Consider the following 20,847-nt stretch of genomic DNA (forward strand, 5'->3'; position numbering starts at 1 on the left):
CCCAATTTTCTCCACTGAGGAGATTACATTAGATGACTTCCAAAGTTCCACCTAGCTTTAAACAGAAGATCCAATCCCATGCCCTCATCTTACAGATAAAGAAACTGAGGTCCAGTGATGGAGAAATCACTTGTTCAAGGTCACAGAGGTGTAAATAACAGAGTCTGGATTCACATCCAAGTTTTCTGATTCTAAATGCAGTATCTATTCCAATGTGTCAATGTTGCTTCCGAAGGATGTCACTTAACCAAGTGCTGACACAAAGTTCAGACTATGACCCCCGATTTACCAGACTGATGCACTTACTGCTGGATGACAGGTCTCATTACATTCCAAGGGTTAACATTTTATGATTGGATGTTGCCATGAATTTATTTGTCCTGAATTTCATGTAAAAAGTGCTTAGTGCATTGAAGTTTCTCTGAGATCTGTCAGTTTACTAAATGCAGCATGACGTGGTAAATTGTGATGGAATTGGAAGTCAGAACAACTAGATTCATACTCCATATCAGACACTTATTAGCTGTGTGTCCCTATGTGTCCTTAAATAAGTGACTTACCATCTCCAGTTCTCATTTTCCTCAACTGTAAAATGAGGAAAATATTATCACCAACTTCACAGGTTATGAGGATCAAATTAGGTGAACTGTATAAAGCAAATTTAAAACCTTAAAACATCATGTAAATGCTGGTGATTACTACTATAAGAAAACTCAAAGGAGCTAGAGTATCTGCACAAATGAGCTCTGTGACCTCGTTGTTCCTCTACGCCTCAGTTTCCTTCTCTGTAAAATAAAATGGGGTTGGACCAGATGGTATCCTTAATTTCTAAATCTTTTATCCTATGATTCTAAATATTGAAGAGGGTTCTGTTTTGAGAGACCCCTTACCATTTTAAAGATTAGCATCCTATTTAATTGTGAGTAGGCTTACTGCTACATCAGGACAAATGCCTAGTAAATGGTGGTTTTGAGCCTAGATTATGTTACTGTGCAATTCTCTCTAACAGACAAAGAATAAAAAATTCATAGCTTGTCATATATGCAGAAATAAACTTGGAAGTAAATGAGCACTTATATATCCCAAGCAAGTATCAAGCCCCTTTTCTACTGGTTCACCACATAATGTGTGTTACTGGTTGGTTGTCATTCTTCCCATTCTATAATATTAACAGTGAGCCAAACAATAATCAGAAGTTAATAGTGTCTGCTTTAAACTTTCATCCATCTGGCTTGTTCTCTCTCTCTCTCTCTCTCTCTCTCTCTCTCTCTCTCTCTCTCTCTCTCTGTCTCTCTGTCTCTGTCTCTCTCCTTTTTAATATGTCAAAAGATTCTATCATCTTCTGTCCTACTTTTCTATCTAGTTAATAATGCATTATATATGAGGATGATGTTAATGGCTCAGCCTCAGTGACAGATGATGACGTTTGTATGACACTGCCTTCATTAGCTGTTACAGCTCATCGTGGTGAAAGTGGGGGGGGGGGGGGGTGAAGGGAATGTTTTGTAAGTTGGCGGTCAGGTTGGTGTTATACTTATCCATGGGTCCAGCCATCAGTTGAAGAAAACCTCATGGCTAAAGGAACAGGCATTTGATCCTATTCTGCATACTTTTACATCATTGACCTATGACTGCCCCTGGAGCTTAAGCTGTTTTCAGTGCTATTTTCTAACTTCCGATGAGACTATCTGTTGCTCTAGCACACAAGGCTCTTTTTAATAAGGATGTTGGTTGATCTCTTTTTTTAACTATTTTGGCTCTCTGTGTATTGACAAACATCTTGCTTCTACCTGCTAAGTACTATCTCTATGTTACTAATTCATTTTCCCTTGACTTGCCTCCACCATGAAAGAGAACCAGGAACCTACTAAACAAGACTTGTTGCCTTATGAAGCCATGTGCCTAGGACAGATTTGGAGTAATTTTTTTCTAATCAATCAATAAGTGTGTCCTGATAATAACTTATATAGCATTTTAAGATTAATAAAGTCTGTTCATCAAGATAATCCTAGGAGGTGGATAGCATAGGTAGGAGGTGGGTAGCATAAATATCATTGCTCATATTTTTATAAATGAGGAACCAAAACCTAGAGAACTGAAATAATTCACTCTTGATTACACAGAGCTGGGATTTAAAATTGGTTTTCCCAACTTCAAGTCTAAAATAATTTTCATGATGCTACATTGCCTCTCAACCTGATGTTTCATCTGTGACAACTCCAGTTTTTCAAAATCACTGTTTAAACTGTGAGAGTTGTCATCATGGAGAGACCTGAGTTCAAATCCTGTGCCAGATTCTAGTTACATGATCCCAAGAAAGTCACTCAAGCTTTCTCAGACTCAGTTTCCTCTTCTGTAAAATGTGGGTAATAATATCACCCATCACAAAAGGCTATTGTGAGTTCCCAAATAAAATAATAAATGTAATGATTTGTGAACCTTCAGACACTGGGTAAATGTTAGTTGTTAACTATTACAGGCCATAACAAGGAGGAAAAGCTTTGAGTATGGGCTTTTACATTGGAATGTTTGTCTGTCATCCAAGGAATAGTCTAGTTGTATTTGGAGATTCTTATTAGAAGGAGGGTCTCATGAAGGTGATAACATTTGGGACCACAATAACTCATGAAACCATTTACCAAAATGTGGAGGAGCTGTGTTCTGTCTCATTGAAGTGAGTACTTATGTCAATGAAATCACCAAGATCCTTTGCAGAATTGAATTCCTTTTGCTCCACTTCATGAGATACTTTCAAGTCTTTGCTTGCAAAGAGCAGTTTTCACCTGTGATTCTTCTCTAATTTTTTTTCCCTTGTCTTCCCTAAGTGTCTTGGACTCCGTCTACAATTTCCTATTCTTTGGATCCTATATTTACTCCCTAAATGAATTCTCTTTGAATTTAGTTAGGGATTCTATCTTATGTCCCTTTTTCTATCCCATGGCATTTAACATATGCAACATACTTTATCAATATTTGTTTCATGAATGAGCTTACATGGTTTCAGGAGTCATTACAGTGGTTGATTCATAAATTTCCATTCCAACTTTGTTTTTGTCTTCAGTCTTTATGTATTCTCTATCTCTGTCTCTTATCTCTATCCACACAATATGTGTGTATTCATTTCATTGTACAAAATTTACCTAAAGCTGACCATTCTAAAAACCAAAGACTTTAACTTCCTCAAATTTCACCTTTTCTCTCCAACTACTCTGTCACTGTTGTCAATGAGGAAGCTTATGTGCCAAATTTGGAAATTTCCTTTTTTAAAATATTCTTTCATATTTATGTTTTACATCACTTATATTGCTTCTATATTCCTCCTCTTACCCCTCCCAGAAAGTCATCCTTTATAATTGATTTTATGAAAAAAAAAAGAAAAATTTAAGAAAACCAATTATCACATTAAAAAAAAAAACATGTTGACATTATTTGCAATGTCTCCAACCTGTAGACCCCTACTTTTGCAAAAAGAGTAATAGATCTCTTCTATTTTTTCTTTGGGGCCAAGATGATTCTTTATAGTTTTGCAGTATTCAGTTTTTATTGTTTTGTGGTCGTTGTCCTTCCCATTTACCCTACTGTTGTCATTATGTATACCTCTTTCCTGGCTCTGGTTATCAATCTTGCATCATTTCATACAAGTCTTTCCATGCTTCTCTGTGTTTATCATGTTCATTATTTCTTACACACCATAGCATTCCATTGCATTCATTTACCTCAGTATGTTCATCTCTCTCCCAATCAATATGAAACCCATACTTGGTTTTCAATTCTTTTCTAACACAAAAAGTAGTATTGTAACAGTGTATATGAAGTCTTTCTTTTGTCAGTGACTTTGTTCAAATACATACCTCACAGTGGAACCCCTGATTCAAAATATATGGGTGTTTTGTCATTTTATTAGAATTATTCCAAATTGTTTTCCGTCATGGTTGTACCAATTCTCAGCTCCAGCAACAATAAATCAATGAGCCTTTCTACATTGAGCCCTCCCACATGGACTACTCCTGATCTTTGTTATTAATTCCATTTTACTGGATGTTGTGGTGAAACTTCCATGTTATTTTGATTTTAATTTCTCTTATAAGTGTTTTGGAACATTATTCATTTTTCAATTTTGGAATTTTTATTTGTCTTCAAATTCTCAAATATATCTGTCTGCATTGTTTAAAAAGCAAAATATATTATTTTCCTCCCTATCTCAAAGCTTTTCCCCTTTCTAGTCCATTGCCATTGTGCAGTTAATGGTATCTAGCTAGATACAAAGGGCTCTAATAGGTTCTATTCTAGACACTATTGGAGCCTTCTCATGTCTTTTTCTAGCTTATCTTATACACATTCTTCCAAAACAAATAGTAAATAGTTTGTGGTATAGGGGAAAGAACATTAGTTTTGGACTCATGAGTCTTTGGTTCTAGTTTGTTTTGATTCTATCATGATTTTTGAGAATATCTTCTAACCTCTCTGAACCTCAAGTTTCTTACCTACCAAATGAGTGGTTGAGTTAGAACATCTCTAAGGTCCTGCTTAGCACTATGATTGCATTACTTATGATCAAATCTTGGGCCTAAGGATAAAATAATGTGTTTATCCTTAGAAAAAGTCTGTAGGAATGGAAAGAACTAAATATGCAAACAGAATATGCTGTTTCACGTGTGAGCTCTAATACTTACTAGCTAGGTGATTCTGGTCAAGCCATTTAAACTCTGAAACTCAACTTCTTCATTGGTAAAATGGCAATAATGATACCCATCTTACCTAAGGGAATCAGTTTGTCATAGACAGAAAGATGGGACATTTATTAGTCACTTACTATATTCTAGCTCCTTTGCCAAATTAAAGGTATACAAATATAAGCAAAAAGAAAGCAATCTTTACTCCCAAGGTGCTTACTTCCTAAAGGGGAAGGACAGCACGTATAGAGGATCTGGAAACAGGTACTGATCAGATTAGCTAGGTGGCACAGTGGATAGAGTGCCAGGCTTGGAGTCAGGAAAACTCATTTTCATGAATTCAAATCTGACTTCAGACATTTACTAGCTGTGTGACCCTGGGCAAGTCATTTAATGCTGTTTGCCTCAGTTTCCTCATCTTTAAAATGAACTGGAAAAGGAAATGGCAAACTGCTCCAGTATCTTTGCCAACAAAACCCCAAATGGGGTCACAAAGAGGCAGACACAACTGAAATAATAGCCTACCAAGGATGAAGCCAAAGAAGTAGAGAAATCCAGAGGGTGAGGAGTAAAGCCAGAAGTGAAGTGAGAATGACCTGGGTACCCCATGAAATGAAAGGTGGAGACTCACCAATCAGAAGAATGGACCTTAGGATGACATCATATCTAGGGTTGGAAGGCTACTGATGAGGAGGTAGAGAAGTCAGGAGTGAGGAGTATATTTAGAAGGCAAAAAAAAATTATCATAAAGTTTTTGTTCACCAGAGTTTTTGCTCTGTACAATTATGAAAAGTTATTTTTATTGTTATTAATACACATGAATAATCTGATTAAATAAACTCAGTATCTCCCAATGTGGGACCTCCATCCAGAAATACACATCACACCCTCTCTATGGCTAGATAAATTCTAGGGAATAACCTGAGACACATAGTGCTTCCTTTGGTGAAATTTAGTGAGTATCTGTTAAATTCCTCATTTATCTTTTTCATCATTGTCTAAAAAATGATTGAAAATTTAATTTTAAATTAATATCAATTTGCTATGCTAAAGTCTTATGGTGATGTGTTGCCATGAGGCTCAAAGGAGATAATAGATTTGGAATGCTTTGTAAATTTTAAAGTGCCTGATAAATACCAATTATTCTTATTATTTTAATTATGTTACATTTTCCAAAAAAATTATTATTAACCTATGGTTACTAGACCTTCAGTCTAGTGATTACTTCATTTCCTGAGACTTTGACTGTTGTCCTGCTGAATTCAAATAATATTTATAGAGCAACATAGGGGTGTGCTGCTAAGTGTTTTACAACCAGACTCTTGAAGGAATAGGGGAGGTGATGTATGTACACATATTTTTAAGTTTAATCTGAATTTTTAGCTCTTTCTTAAGTCTAGACTATCAACCAGATGGTAAATCAAGACCTGATTTATAGTATTTGCCAATTTCAGAGCTATAAATGCTCACACTGAACATTTAACAATTGGATGTCTCCAGTTCCTTGGACTTCATGCCTGAGTCACCAAAAGTTAAGACATCAGAGTGAAAACTTGGATAGGTCATGTGAAACTATGAAGTTTTCAGGTGTGAACCAACACTTAGCCTAATACATGCTATGTAGAAGATGCTTAATAAATTGACATCCAAGCTTTAGCCTGGGAGTGCTCATCACCAAGAAGTTTGTCACCAGGTAGTAAATATTTTAGGTCTTAGTAACTTGAGAAAATTGTCTTCTGGGACACAGAAGGGTCATGATCTAAGCTTGTGGACAGGGAGCACACAGTCATGAAATCTTTTAAATTACGGAAGCACCAATTAGTGCTATCATACAACATTCCTTTATACTCTGTCAATTATACTCTCACAACCATGGATTTCTTTCCTTAAATATAGAGGATCAAAGACTAAGAACTGGAAGGGACCTCAAAACAATTTAGTATAATCCTCTCACTTTACAGAAGAGAAAGCTGAGGCCCAGGGACATCATGTGACCTGCCCAAGGTTACACAGGCAGGAAAGATCAGGTATGGAACTATGGTCCTATTTCTTGAGCCAGTGCTCTTTTCACTGTACCATGCTGACCATCCAAGAAAAGTTTTTCCCTGTGGAAACACAAGATGAAGAAACTCGTAGGTTCAAAACTAATCTGTGAAAAATTGCTTTCCTATTGTATTTAATAAACAGTTTTAACTGAATTTTCAGACTAAGATGCATAGAATAATGGGGTTCAAGCTGTAAGACACCTTACAAACCATCCAGTTTAAACTTCTTATTTTATACATGGGGAAACTGAGGCAGAGAAAAGTTGAGTGAATTTTTCAAAATGACAAATTTTGACTTTGAAGTCGGGTCTTCTGACTCCAACTCCAATACTCTCCACATTGCCACATTTTCCTGACACAGAATGATGAGTTTTCGATAAAGCACAATGTGAAAATGAAGCCTAATTCCTTTGTATCCCAGACAATACACATTTCAAAGTGCAGAGAACTCCCAAAATCTACTTGTAGTGACTGCCTTGTTTGCCTCTGCAGTAATTAGAACCATAAGTAACCACTAATGTATCCTTCAGGAAACAGTACCATCTACCAGCAGAAGGATGCCCCAAGAATAATAATGACACATGGTCCTTTTGGATGGAGTCATGTTGGCTCCCTTAGTTTTGGTGCCTTTCCTCCATTGAGTATTTCAGATTTGCCCTGTATATACCTTATTTGTACTTAGTTCACATGTTGTCTCCATTGGACTATGAACGCCTGGAGAAGTTGAGAGACTTGAGAGACGGTCTCTTGACTGTCATTTTCCCTCCCCCCTCTTTTTTTTTTTCTGGTAACCTGTGTTTAACACAGTGCCTGGCACAGAGTAGGTGCTTAATAAATTTTTACTGTTTAACTGTCTGACTGATAGGGAGATTATTACCTGCCTAGTCAAGGTGATTTGCAATTTTCCCTATACTGCATAAATCTATGGAGTACTTTCATCTATAGTGGTAGCTAACTATAGGTTAGGGCACTAAACAGGGTAGAACATTCATACCTAGTGCACCAGTATTTATTAAACACCTATCACATGTTCAAGGCTGGATGTCAGGAAATATGAACCATGAGGAACCTGACAAATAACCTCAGAAGAGGCAGGGCCACCTAGTAGAAAGAATGTTTGATCTTGGTTGAGCAGAAACTTTTGTTTGATTCCTGTCCTTGACATTTCAAAGCTGTGTGACTTTGGGCAAATTACTTAATCTCTTTGGGACTCAATTTCCTCATCTGTAAAATGGAGAGCATAACATTTCTAATCCTTCCCTCACAGAGTTGTTGTGATGAAGGTTGATAAGGGAATTAGTTTCATGAACCTTAAAATGCCAGATATGTGAGTTGTTATTATGCCACAAGAAAAGAATCAGGATCAAATGATTAATAAATAAAAAGGGAAATGCAAGTACTATGAATCATGTGGCAATGGTTGGGTGTGCCCTGGCAACAGGAAAGGGGCAGAGTCCAAAGAGGAGACTATGGTTAACATCTTAGGAGGCAGTGTGATGTAGTAGAAAGATCCCTTTTATGAGAGTCTAGAAAACTGAGTTCTGCCATTAAATTTCTGTATGACTGTGAGCAAGTTGCTTTACTTCTGAAAGCCTGAGTTTTCTCAACTATAAAATGGATTAATAATACTTCCACTTCCTAGCTCACAGGATTATTGCTGAAGAAAGTGATTTCTGAAACTTAAAGAAGCAAAAAAAAAATGGTACCTATTATTATTTCTAGAAAACCATAGTAAACTATGAGTAAGCAGTCTAGCTAGAAATAGGCAACTGGATGGCACCATGGATAGTGTACTAAGCATGAAGTCAAGAAGACCCAAGTTCAAATCGCACATCAGACACTTATTAACTGGGCAAGTCACTGAACCATTTTTTGCCTTATGTTCCTCATCTGTAAAATAGGGATTCTAATAATAGCACCTACTTGCCCAAGTTGCTGTGAGGATCACATCAAATAATATTTGTAAAGTGCTTAGTGGAGACTCTGAAACATAGATAGCGCTATATAAATGCCAATTTATCATGACCATCAGACTGATTTGTGCATCTAATGATACAAACTATGGAGAGAACAAGAAAGATTGAAAAAAGCAAAAAGGTAAACTATAAACTTCTGACACTTACTTGCTATGTAAATGGGCAAATTATCTAGCTAACCTCTTTGAACTTTAGTTTCTTCATTTATAAAATAAAGGTTAAAATGCCTATAGTACTTGCCTTATAAGGATATTGGCTTACAAAATCAGTAACGTATGCAAAATTCTTCAAAATCTGAAGGATCAAGTATGTGTCTCATTACTATTATACCTACCACCATTGCCACTGCCATCACCACTGCTGCTGCTACTGTAATTATGATTAAAATGTTCTGAGAGATGAGATGAGACAATCATTTTTAACTCATTAACCACTATAGAACTCTGAGAGAGAGGTATGCTGGTAAATGTTTAACAGCTGGATTTCTAGAAAATACACTTGTGCATACATATCTATGTTTACTGCTGTGTGTATGTGTGCTTATGTACTTAAACACACACAGATATGTGTGTGTATATATATATGAGAAACAGAATTTGAAGGTTAACCTGGATTCATTATGAATCAGTTCCTAGTTTATGGTGTTTGCTGATTTTTGAGGTAGAAGTAGTCATACCGAAAATTTAACAATGAGCTCTCACAAGTCAGTGAGAGTTGACTCCAGCACATGCCGACTCTAGGGTCATATTTCCAATTGTAGTTTACCAAATGTGTCCGTAGATACTCTGGACCCTATGAAGTATTGTACCACATAATATTCCAATACAGAAATTGTAGGTCTTGAAAAAAAAGTAGGTTACATATGAACGAGCCATTCATAGCTTTAAAATAATAATACTGAGTATCACTGATCCAAGTCTAAGTATTGACCTGAGACCAATCATTGGTCTCAGTTGAAGAGAGAGTGAATTAAATTTCTTCACAGGCTTGCATCCTGAGAGTGGACCAGTTTTGTTTTCATTGCTATATTAAAAGATTTTTTAGCACCGAGTCACTGCACTAAATCTCTTTAAGGCATCCAATCTCTCTTTCTCCCTCCCTCCCTCTCTCTGTTTCTCTCTATCTCTGTCCCTCTGTCTCTGTCTCTCTCTCTCTCTTTCTCTCCTTTAAAATAAATATGAATTAAAACACCTGACCAGGGTCATGTTTACCCCTCTATTTCAGATAGTGGCTCAGGCGGTCTTGTTCATGTGCATGAACACAGCAGGAATCTTCATTAGCTACCTATCAGACAGAGCCCAACGTCAAGCTTTCCTGGAAACCCGAAGATGTGTGGAAGCAAGGTTGAGGCTGGAAACGGAGAATCAGAGACAGGTACCAAATGGGAAAAGCATATAATAACATTACTGTATTGTGTTGACCTCTGTTCTGTGTTTTCCCCAGCTTTCTTTGAAAGTCAACCCAAGTTTCAATAATCAATTCCAAGGTTTCCCTTTGTTATAAGATTCTCCCCCATTCCATTCCTACCTCATCTGATGGAATGTAAGCTCCTTAAGTTTAGGACTATAACAAATGTTGAATGAATGAAGAAATAAGTATGATTCCAGATTTTTACAAAGAGCCATTGTTAATTAATTTTAGCTGACAAGAGTTTTATTCTCCCTTTCCTTTCATGCTCTACCGAAGGTTCAGATTATTGAGTAATATAATGTTAAAAATGTAAGTAACCTTAGAACATGGAATGTTAAGGATGGAAGGGGCCTTAGACTAAAAGAATGTTAGATAGGCAAAGGAGATCCAGAGAGGTAAAGGAACTCATCTAATGGAATAAAGTTAGGACAAGACTGGGATTAGAACCCAAGCCTTTGAATTTCTAGAACAATGCATATTCCATTGGCTCATGCTTGTTGACTTGAAAAAATAAGATGCAACGACCCTGTATTTTGATGAGAAAAGTTACAGTCTCTCATTGTGTTGAAAACGCAAGGTATATGTACTCCTGATCTTACTACTCATCTCCTAAGGGACTGTATAAAACAGTAACTGACCCCCTATGTCATGTCAAAGTTGCTCTCATGTGGAAGTTGAGGGCTGTGAAAGGTCAATGACTACTTGGTCACACATTTGGTCCCCAGAAGCCCATTCTGACATTCAGGGGAGATGACTTTCCTTCCTTGACTGGAGAAATATTGCTTTGTGAATGACAGGGAAAATATTGGATTCATTGCAGTTCAGTGAAGACCAAGCATTTTATTCATGGCCTGTCTTACCTCACCAGGAATTGTTTAACTTGATGATCTTTTTTTTCTTCAGAAAGTGGGATTGTAAAATAATAATACTAATTTAATAAAAAAAAAAAAGTCCATACAAAAAAATGTATCTTTCCCACCACAAAGTTGCCATCTTGAAAACTTCTAGAGCCTATTTTGTGATTTTATTCAAGGTAGTGTATGAGAGGAAATGAAAAAGTACATATTACTTTGTATTATAGTAGCACTAGTCTTACGATTTTTTCAACAGAAAACACAAACACACATAACTCAACTTGTTTATATGTTATATATACCAGACAATTAGACTATTTCTCAAAATCATTCCCATCCCCACATCATAAATAAATCCGAGTTCAAGTTGGCTTCCGACACATACAAACTGTGTGATTGTAGGCAAGTCCCTTAACCTCTGCCTTCCTCAGTTTCCTCATCTGTAAAATGTGGATAATAGCATTTACCTCCCAGAGTTGTGAGGATAAAATGAGATTTTATCTATAAAGCACTTTTCAAACCTCAAAGTACTACACAAATGCTAGCTTATCACTGTTATATAATTATTATTGTCATTCATTTCAACGTTCAAAAATTATAGTTATTCAATTTTAAACCTGAAAGAGACCTTAGATATATTTTAATCTAACTCTTTTATAAAACTCATGCCCAGAGAGTATAAGAAATTGCATCAATCCTATTGTTATAATCACACCTCTTATATTTAGTTCTGTGGCTTACCTGTGAATATTTCAACACCTCAAGGATACATTGCTTCACTGATGTGATTGCTTCTTCCATGCATGCAGTAGATGGGAGGCAGTTTGAATGATGGGAACAGAACTGGCTTTAGAATCAAAGGAGTAGAGTAAAAATTCCACTTTTGATGCTGACTGCCTGTGTGCTCTTGGTCAAGTCTCTCACCCTCTCTGGGTCTTAGTTTCCTGCTTAGCAAAGGTGAGAAAATTGAGAACTAATTGGTTTTTGAAATCCCTTGCAATTCTAGATCTATGACCCTGTAGTTTTTGTTATGTACCAAGGTTGAAAAAATATATTCATACATACATCCATATACACACAGATGCCAGATATATATAAAATATGTGTATTTGTGTGTACATGTATATATATATATATATATCTACATCCATCCATAAACACACACACACATATATTTGAGTAGGGTTGTTTATGACTTTTTTTTTTACAAGTTTGCGTCTCTGATTTTATCAGTACGTGGAACTCCCACTGTCCAAACTTCTAATAATGCAGGTCAGCAAGTCACAATTTAAGTTTAAAGCCTTGCTTATGATCATTAACTAGTATATGTTAGAGTTAGGATTTGAATCTAGGTCTTTCTGATTCAAAGATTTACTTTGGTTCTCCAGTATTACTAAACAGTTCAATTCAACATTCCTGCTTCTGCTAATGTTGATTATGTAGTTTTGATAATTAAGTGTATTTATATTGTAGTCAGATGACTGTCCATTGATTTCTCTTCATTTTTCACTCTTTTGTACTTCTCTATCAGGTCCATAGGAACCTCATCATCCTGCAAAATCTAAATCATTTTGATTGGAAAAATACAAATTAAAACAACTATGAGGTACCTATCAGATTGGCTAATGTGACAGAAAAGGAAAATGACAGATAATGTCAGAGATATAGGGAAATCAGGACACTGTTGGGGGAGTTGTGAACGGATCTAACCATTCTAGATAGCAATTTGGAACTATGCCCTAATAACTATAAAATCGTGAATTTCTTTTGACCCAGTGATACCAATATTGGACCTGTATGCCAAAAAGATTAAAGAAAAAAGGAACAGACTTTTATGCACAAAAATATTTATAGCAGCTTTTTGTGGTGGCAAAGAATTGGAAATTAAAAAGAATGCCCATCAAATGAGGAATGGCTAAACAAGTTGTAATACATGATTTTGATGGAATTTTTGTTCAGTTGTGTCTGACTCTACCTGACCCCGTTTGGGGCTTTCTTGCCAAAGAGACTGCAATGGTTTGCCATTTCTTTCTCTAGCTCTTTTTACAGGGAATTGAGGAAAACAGGGTTAAGTGACTTGTCCAGAGTCACAAGCTAGTAACTATCTGAGGCTGGATTTGAACTCATGAAGAGTCTTCCTGATTCCAAGCCAAGTGCTCTATCTACTGCACTACCTAGACACCTGTGATGAAATACTATTGTGCTATAAGAAATACTTTCAGGAAAACCTAGAAAGACATATGGGTTAATACAAAAGTGAATGGAGCCGAACCAGAAAACATTGTATGAAGTACAATCACCTGTGAATGATTTAACTCTTCTCAGCAATACAATGATCTAAGACAATTCCGAAGGAGTTATGATAACAAATGTTACCCATCTCCAGAGAGAGAAGTAGTTTAGTCTGAATGCAGATTGAAGCACATTTTAAATTTATTTTTCATCGTCTTTTTTTGTCTATATTTTTTTCTTCACATGACTAATATGGAAATGTTTTACATGACTACACATGTATAACCTATATCAATCTTCTTCTCTTCACAATGAGGGGGGAGGGAAGGAAGGGAGGAAGAAAATATGGAACTCAAATTTTTAAAAATTAATATTAAAATTATTTTTATGTGTAACTTGAAATTTTTTTTAAAGATAAAATCTGCCTTGCTCTTCTCACTTCATCAGGACCCTTTGCTCTGGGACTTCTCTGAATGGTGTTTGGAGTGGAGAACTCCTCTCAAAACTTCTATTTAAGAAAGGCTTGCCTCCCAAGGGTAGCTATCTCTTCATTTTCTACCAAGTTATATTCCTTTGTTCTTTGTGTCTCCAGCACTCACAGTTTCTGGCAAATAATAGAAGCTTAATAAATACTTATTAACCGACTGACAGGGCAGATTGCAATCCATTCATTCCTTTTCATAATGTAATATTCTTGTCAATATGTTTCCATTAATATTTCATAGAGAATCTATTGAACATGCTGTAGGCCTCCTTGAAGCTTTTAATATTTAATAGATAATATTTCAGGTCAAAATGGGTACTTGAATAGAGGCAGTCGGCCTACCTTCCACACACTCAGTATAGCAAAAGTCTAGATAATGCCATCAGACAATGGAATAATAAAAAAATCCAATCAGAAACTACCCAATTAGTCCATTATTTAATTCGATTAGAAATTATCAAATTAATAAATTCATCTACTCCCATAATGCCCCCAAACCTTAAATCTGCAACCAATGTGAAAAAGAACCCATCACAAAATCTAGCATCAGTTCAGACAAACAAGGTAGAAGCTCCTCAAGAATATAGAGTCACTGAGAGTTGGGGAAAGAATGAATCAAGAGATCCCACAGAAAAGTGCCAGAGTGTTCAGTTACCCAGAACACTCACTTCAGTAACTCCTGTCAGAAGCAGTGAACAGTATGGGTACAATCATACTCAGACTGGGACATCATACAACCAGGGGCTCCAAAATCCTTTTCACTGTCTCTTGAGATGGCATAGAATGCTTTAAAGGTATGGAACTGTGAACTTAAAAGATCTGGGAGGGCCTAAAATCTAGCAGAGCTTTTAGTTCAAGGTAGCATTAGCACAGGAACTCAAGTGACATAGGTCAAATAAAAATCAGGGACAAATTCTGCTGAAAAAATGCAGCAGAAAGTGAAGACTGGCCTTGGCACAAAGCTCTAGTTCATGCGTATATATGTATACATGTATATATGCATATGTGTACACATATATGTATATACACATACATGTATACATGTATGTGTGTATTTATATGCATGTCTATATATGTATGTATATACAGAGAGAGAGAGGACAACAGAGGAGAGAAAATACAATTTTTATGGACAATTATAGACAATTACTATAAATCTGAGAGAACCAAAAATCCAACTTAACATAGACAATAGAGTAATCCCACAATTGCATGAGCTCTAAGGGAATAAAGTTCAAAATGGATTGTCCACAAGGAATATATAAATACCTGGAAGAGACTTTAAAATTGAAATAAAATTTCAGTAATAAGGAATATGTTAGAGAATAAAATGGTAAACTTTATTAAGTAATTAAAATTCTTGAAAATAAAAATAGACTAAAGAGAAAATTACTTCAAAAAACAAAAAGAAATATGAGAACAAAATCAAAAGTTTGAAAAACAGAATAATAGGCATTTGCTATAAAAATAACAATTTAATGGAATATAGTCCAAAGATAAAGAGTTTGAAAATCATTACATTTCTTGAAAACTATGAAGGAGGAAGAGGATCATATAAGACTCACATGAGTCTTATATGATTAGAACTGTTGGGCAAAATGCAGACTTAAAAAATATCCACTGATAAACTCCTGAAAGAAATCCCAAAAGGACAACTCCCAGGAGTGTCAGAGTCAAGATCCAGAGCTTCCAGACCAAAGAAACATACTACAAGAAGCCAAAAAGAATTCAAGGATCAAGCAACAACAGTTATGATCACATAAAATGTGACAGCTTCTACTACAGATGAGAAGAAATTATGAATTACAATATTCCCCAAATCAGAGAATGAAAGTTTACAAGCAAGAATAATTGACTTTGAAAAGCTGAGCATAATCCTACCAGGGGATTAATCTTTGATGTAATAGAGAACTTTCAGATACTACTGATGAATAGACCAGAACTGAGTAAAAAACTTTGAAATGCAACCATGAAAAGTGAAACGAACCTAGAAAGGTAAATTAATTTTAACAACCTGAAGGGTCTATATGATGAAATTTATGATAAAAGGAAGAAGAAACAAGTATCCTTTTAGAACATTACTGTCCTCAAAGGATGTTAAATAAGATAAATGGAGGAGGGGAACAGGAAAGGGGATTGTTTCTGTTTCAAAGGTTTTAAGAAGGTAACAAAAGGGAGAGTAAAAGGAATATATTATGCTTTTAGTTTTATGGAATCCCTTAGGACACTGAAAGGTTAAAGACTTGTATATGTTCATATTTCTAATATTTATTAGAAAATGAAAAAATGAACATAATGATAGAGAAAGGAAGATAAAGGAAGTAGATATTATTTTATAATTTTTAAATATTAAATTATTATTAATCAATAAATAAATTATTAAGTATGTTTATATATAAATAATTCTATTGTTATTAATTAATAATTATATTATTAAATTAATAAAATTATTGTCATAATTGAGATATGAGAAAGAGTATACAAACCTGGGGGAAGTAGAAAGGGGAATTACCTTTAGATGAATGTTATTATTATTTCAATCAATATTTAGTAAGTATCTATTATGTGTCAAGTACTATGCTAAGCACTGGGCGTAGGGGACAAAAGATAGTACCTGCCCTCAAAGAGCTCATGATCTAATGGGGCAGACAACAAACAAATACATATGCACAAATATATTGGGTACATAGACACAGGATAAGTAGCAAGTAAGAGAGAAAAGGCACTAGAATTAAAAGAGGTTGAGAAACACTTCCCATAGAAGATAGAATTTTAGTTGATACTTAAAGGAAGCCAGGGTCATTGAACAGAGATGAGGAAGAAAATCCTTCCATGCATAGAGGAAAGTCAATAAAAATTCTTGGAGCCTAGAGATGGAGTATCTTGTTTGTCTAACAAGAAGGCCAGGGTCATTGAACCAAAGTGTATATAGTGGATGGAGTAAAATGTAAGAAGACTGGAAAGACAGAGGAAAATAGGTTATGAAGCATTCTGAACACCAAAAAACAAAAAGGATTTTATTTTTTTATCCTAGAGGCAATAAAAGCCACTAGTGTTTTTTGAGTTGATGTGATTGAACCTATGCTTTAGGAAAATCATTTTAGTGGTTGAATGAAGGATGGATTAAAATGGAGAGAGACCTAAGGCAGGCAGACCTACTGGCAGGCTATTGTAAAAATTGAGGAGAGAGGTGATGAGGACCTGTACCAGAGGGGTGGAGTGGAAGATGAGATAAGGAAGCATGTTCAAGAGATGTTGCTTGGTGAAATAAACAGATGTTAACAATAGCTTTGATATGGAAAGATAAGAGACGGATTCTGAGCCACAGTGGGGTAAAGCCATCAACAGCCAACACCAGGACACCAGGCATGCCTCAGCACCGCAGGGGAATTCAAAAGGCACTAGAGCAGATGGGATCACCGGTCACTGAGCTTGCCTATGCTCTAGCTCAGCAGAGGAGACTTCTTATGGCCAGACCACCTCTCCCCTACACTTAACTAGCTAGCTCCAGAGTAACTCCAGGGAACCCAAAAAGACCTCACCTGGCCTCTGCTCTCCAATACCAGCCAGCTCAGCACCAGGTAAGCTGCAGCGTTTTAGCTGATAAGTGAAAGAACCAGAGGCCACAACACACAAAGCCTCAAGTTTTAGGCACAAGAACTGTGGGCAGAGCCCCCTGTGCCTCAGACACAGAGATCTACTTTTAAAGCCAGGAAAAGGGTGATTATCATGAGTAAGAAGCAAAGCAGAAAAGAAAAGACCATAGAATCTTTCTATGAGGACAAGGATCAAAAGGTCAGCATTGAGACTAGACTCCTATCTGAAACTTCAGAAGGGAATATGAGCTGGTCTGAAGCACAAAGAGTCTTCTTGGAAGAGGTCAGGAAGGATTTTAAAAGCCAAATTAGAGAAATAGAAAAAAAACTGACCAATGACTTTAAAAATATGAAAAGAGAAATCACAGAAAAATTTAAAAGGACAGTTGGACAAATGAAAAAGAAAGTACAAAAACTAACTGGAGAAAATAACTCCTTAAAAGGAACAATTGGACAGATAGAAAAGGAGATGTGAAAGTTAAGTGAAGAAAACAATTTGATAAAAATTAGATTTGGACAAGTAGAAGCTAATGAATCTATGAGACATCAAGAATCAGTCAAACAGAATCTAAAGAATGAAAAAGTAGAAGAAAATGTATAATACCTAATTGGAAAGACCTGGAAAATAGATCTAGGAGAGAAAATCTAAGGATTATTGGTCCACCAGAAAGCCACAATGAACAAAAGAGCCTGGACCATATCATCCAAGTAATCATCAAGGAAAATTGCCGAAAAGTCTTAGAGGGCAAAATAGTCACTGAAACAATCCACCTTTCACCTCATGAAAGGGATCCTAAACTAAAAACACCAAGGAATATCGTTGCCAAATTCCAGAACTATCAAGTAAAGCAGAAAATACTGCAGGCAGTCAGAAAGAAGCCATTTAAATATAGTGGAGCTATAGTCAGGATCACACAGGACCTTGAATCTTCTAGATTAAAAGATCAAAGGAATTGGAATACAATATTCTGTAAGGCAAAGGAGCTGGGACTATAATCAAGGATTAATTATCCAGCAAGGTTGAGCATAATATTTCAGGCAAGGAGATGACATTCAATGAAATAAGGGGGATTTCTAGACCTTCCTGATGGAAAAGCCAAAACTCAATAGATAATTCAATCTTCAAACATAGGTTTCAAGAGAGGCATAAAGAGGTAAACGGGGGGAAAAAACTTGTTACTCAATATGGGCAAACTGTTTGTATCCCCATAAGGGAAGATAATACTTGTTAATCTTGAGAATTATATACTTATCATGAAATATAAAAGGGATATACAGAGATAGAGGGAATGAGTATAAATTAAATGATGTGATGATAACAAATGTGATTTAAGGGTGTGAAGGAATTGTAATGGGAGATGGTCAAAGGAGAAGGCAGAAAAATATAAATTCCATAACAGAAAGAGGAACAAAAATATATTACAGTAGAGAGAAAGAGGGGAGGGAGATGAGCATTGTTTGAGAGGTTCTCTCATCTGATTGGGTTCAAGGAGGGTACAACAAACTCAGTTAAGTATAGAAATACAACTAGTTCTATAAGCAGTAGGAGGGGAAAGGGGAAAGAAAAAGGGGGGCAGGCTAAAAAGGAAGGAGGAAGTAATAAGGGAAAAGGGGAAGGGGATTAAAAGGGGGGGGCTGAAAGGAGAGAAGTCTGAGGGAGGTGGGGGTCAAAAATTAAAACTTATTGTGGAGGGGAAGGGAGAAGGGAGAACTAAAAGCACAAACAGTGGGAAAGAGGATGAAGGGAAAGACACATATAGTAATCGTAACTGTGAATGTGAATGGGATGAACTCTCCCATAAAATGGAGATGGATAGCAGAATGGATAAAAAAATCATAATCCAACAATATATTGTTTGCAAGAAACACATTTGAAACATGGGTGTACACACAAGGTAAAGGGAAGAGGTTGGAGCAGAATATTTTGTGCTTCAGCTGATGTAAAAAAAAGCAGGGATAGCAATCCTCATCTCAGACAAAGCAGAAGCAGAAATAGGTCTAATCAAAAGAAGTGAGGAACAAAACTATATACTGCTAAAAGGTACCATAGACATTGAAGCAATTTCATTACTAAACATATATGCTCCAAGTGGTATAGCATCCAGATTCTTAGAGGAGAAGGTTAGGGAGTTACAGGAAGAAATAGACAGCAAAACTATACTAGTGGGGGACCTCAACCTTCCCCTCTCTGAACTTGGTAAATCTAACCTCAAAATAAACAAGAAAGTAGTCAAGGAGGTGAATAAAACTCTGGGTAAGGTAGACATGATACATCTTTGGAGAAAGCTGAATGGGGATAGAAAGGAGTATACCTTTTTCTCAGCAGTACATCACATATACAAAAATTTACCATGTAGTAGGACATAAAAACCTCACAATCCAGTGTAGAAAGGCAGACATAATCAATACATCCTTCTTAGATCATAATGTGATAAAAAAGGTATATGTAATCAAAGACCATGGAAATATAAACCAAAAACTAAACAATCTAATCCTAGAGAATGAGTGGGTTAAACAACTAATTATAGAAAAAAATGAACAACTTCATCCAAGAGAATAACAATAATGAAACAACCTACCAAATCTCATGGGATACTGCAAAAGCAGTTCTTAAGACAAGTTTTATTTCTCTGAATGCCTACATGAATAAAGTAGAGAAAAAGGAGATCAATGAATTTAGCGTGCAGCTGAAAAAGATAGAAAAAGAACAAATCAAAAAATCCCCAAGTAAATGCCAAATTAGAAATACTGAAAACCAAAGGAGAGATTAAGACAGTTGAAATTAAGAAAACTATTGCCCTAATAAGTAAAACTAAGAGTTTCTTTTGTAAGAAAAACAATAAAATTGATAAACCTTTGGTCAATTTGATTAAAAGAAAGAAAGAAGAAAGCCAAATTACCAGTATCAAAAATGAAAAGGGTCAACTAACTTCCAGTGAGGAGGAAATTAGAGCAATAATTAGAAATTAACTTTGCCCAACCGTATGACCATGAATTTGACAATCTAAGTGAGATGGATGATTATTTTAAAAAATATAAATTGCCCAGCTTAACAGAAAAGGAAGTTGAATACTTAAATAACCCCATTTCAAAAAAGGAAACTGAACATACCATTAATGAACTTCTTAGGAAAAAGTCTCGAGGGCCAGATAGATTTACAAGTGAATTCTATCAAATATTTAATGAACAGTTAATTCCAATACTATATAGACTATTTGGGAAAATTGCCGATATAAATATGGTTCTGACACCTAAACCAGGAAGAGCAAAAACAGAGAAAGAAAGTTATAGACCAATTTCTTTAATGAATATAGATGCAAGAATTTTATTTTTATTTTATTTATTTATTTTTTTTTAATTTAACTTTTAACATTCATTTTCACAAAATTTTGGGTTACAAATTTTCTCCCCTTTTATCCCCTCCCCCCCGCAAACACCAAGCATTCTAATTGCCCCTATGACCAATCTGCTCTCTCTTCTATCATCCCTCTCTGCCCTTGTCTCCATCTTCTCTTTTGTCCTGTAGGGCCAGATAGCTTTCTATACCGCTTTACCTGTATTTCTTATTTCCTAGTGG

At 35.8% G+C, this 20,847-nt stretch overlaps 1 protein-coding gene across 2 annotated transcripts in view; it reads left to right on the plus strand.

Moving 5' to 3' along the window:
• Positions 1-20,847, plus strand: part of ADCY8 (adenylate cyclase 8) — a 387,812-nt gene that overhangs the window by 55,609 nt on the left and 311,356 nt on the right. For both annotated transcript variants that reach the window (XM_072603060.1, XM_072603059.1), the window contains exon 2: positions 9,919-10,068. In XM_072603060.1, the coding sequence (XP_072459161.1) occupies positions 9,919-10,068 (150 nt within the window). The remainder of the gene's footprint in view (positions 1-9,918; positions 10,069-20,847) is intronic.

This window comes from Notamacropus eugenii, chromosome 4, assembly GCF_028372415.1.
Source record: "Notamacropus eugenii isolate mMacEug1 chromosome 4, mMacEug1.pri_v2, whole genome shotgun sequence".
NCBI classification, from domain to species: domain Eukaryota; kingdom Metazoa; phylum Chordata; class Mammalia; order Diprotodontia; family Macropodidae; genus Notamacropus; species Notamacropus eugenii.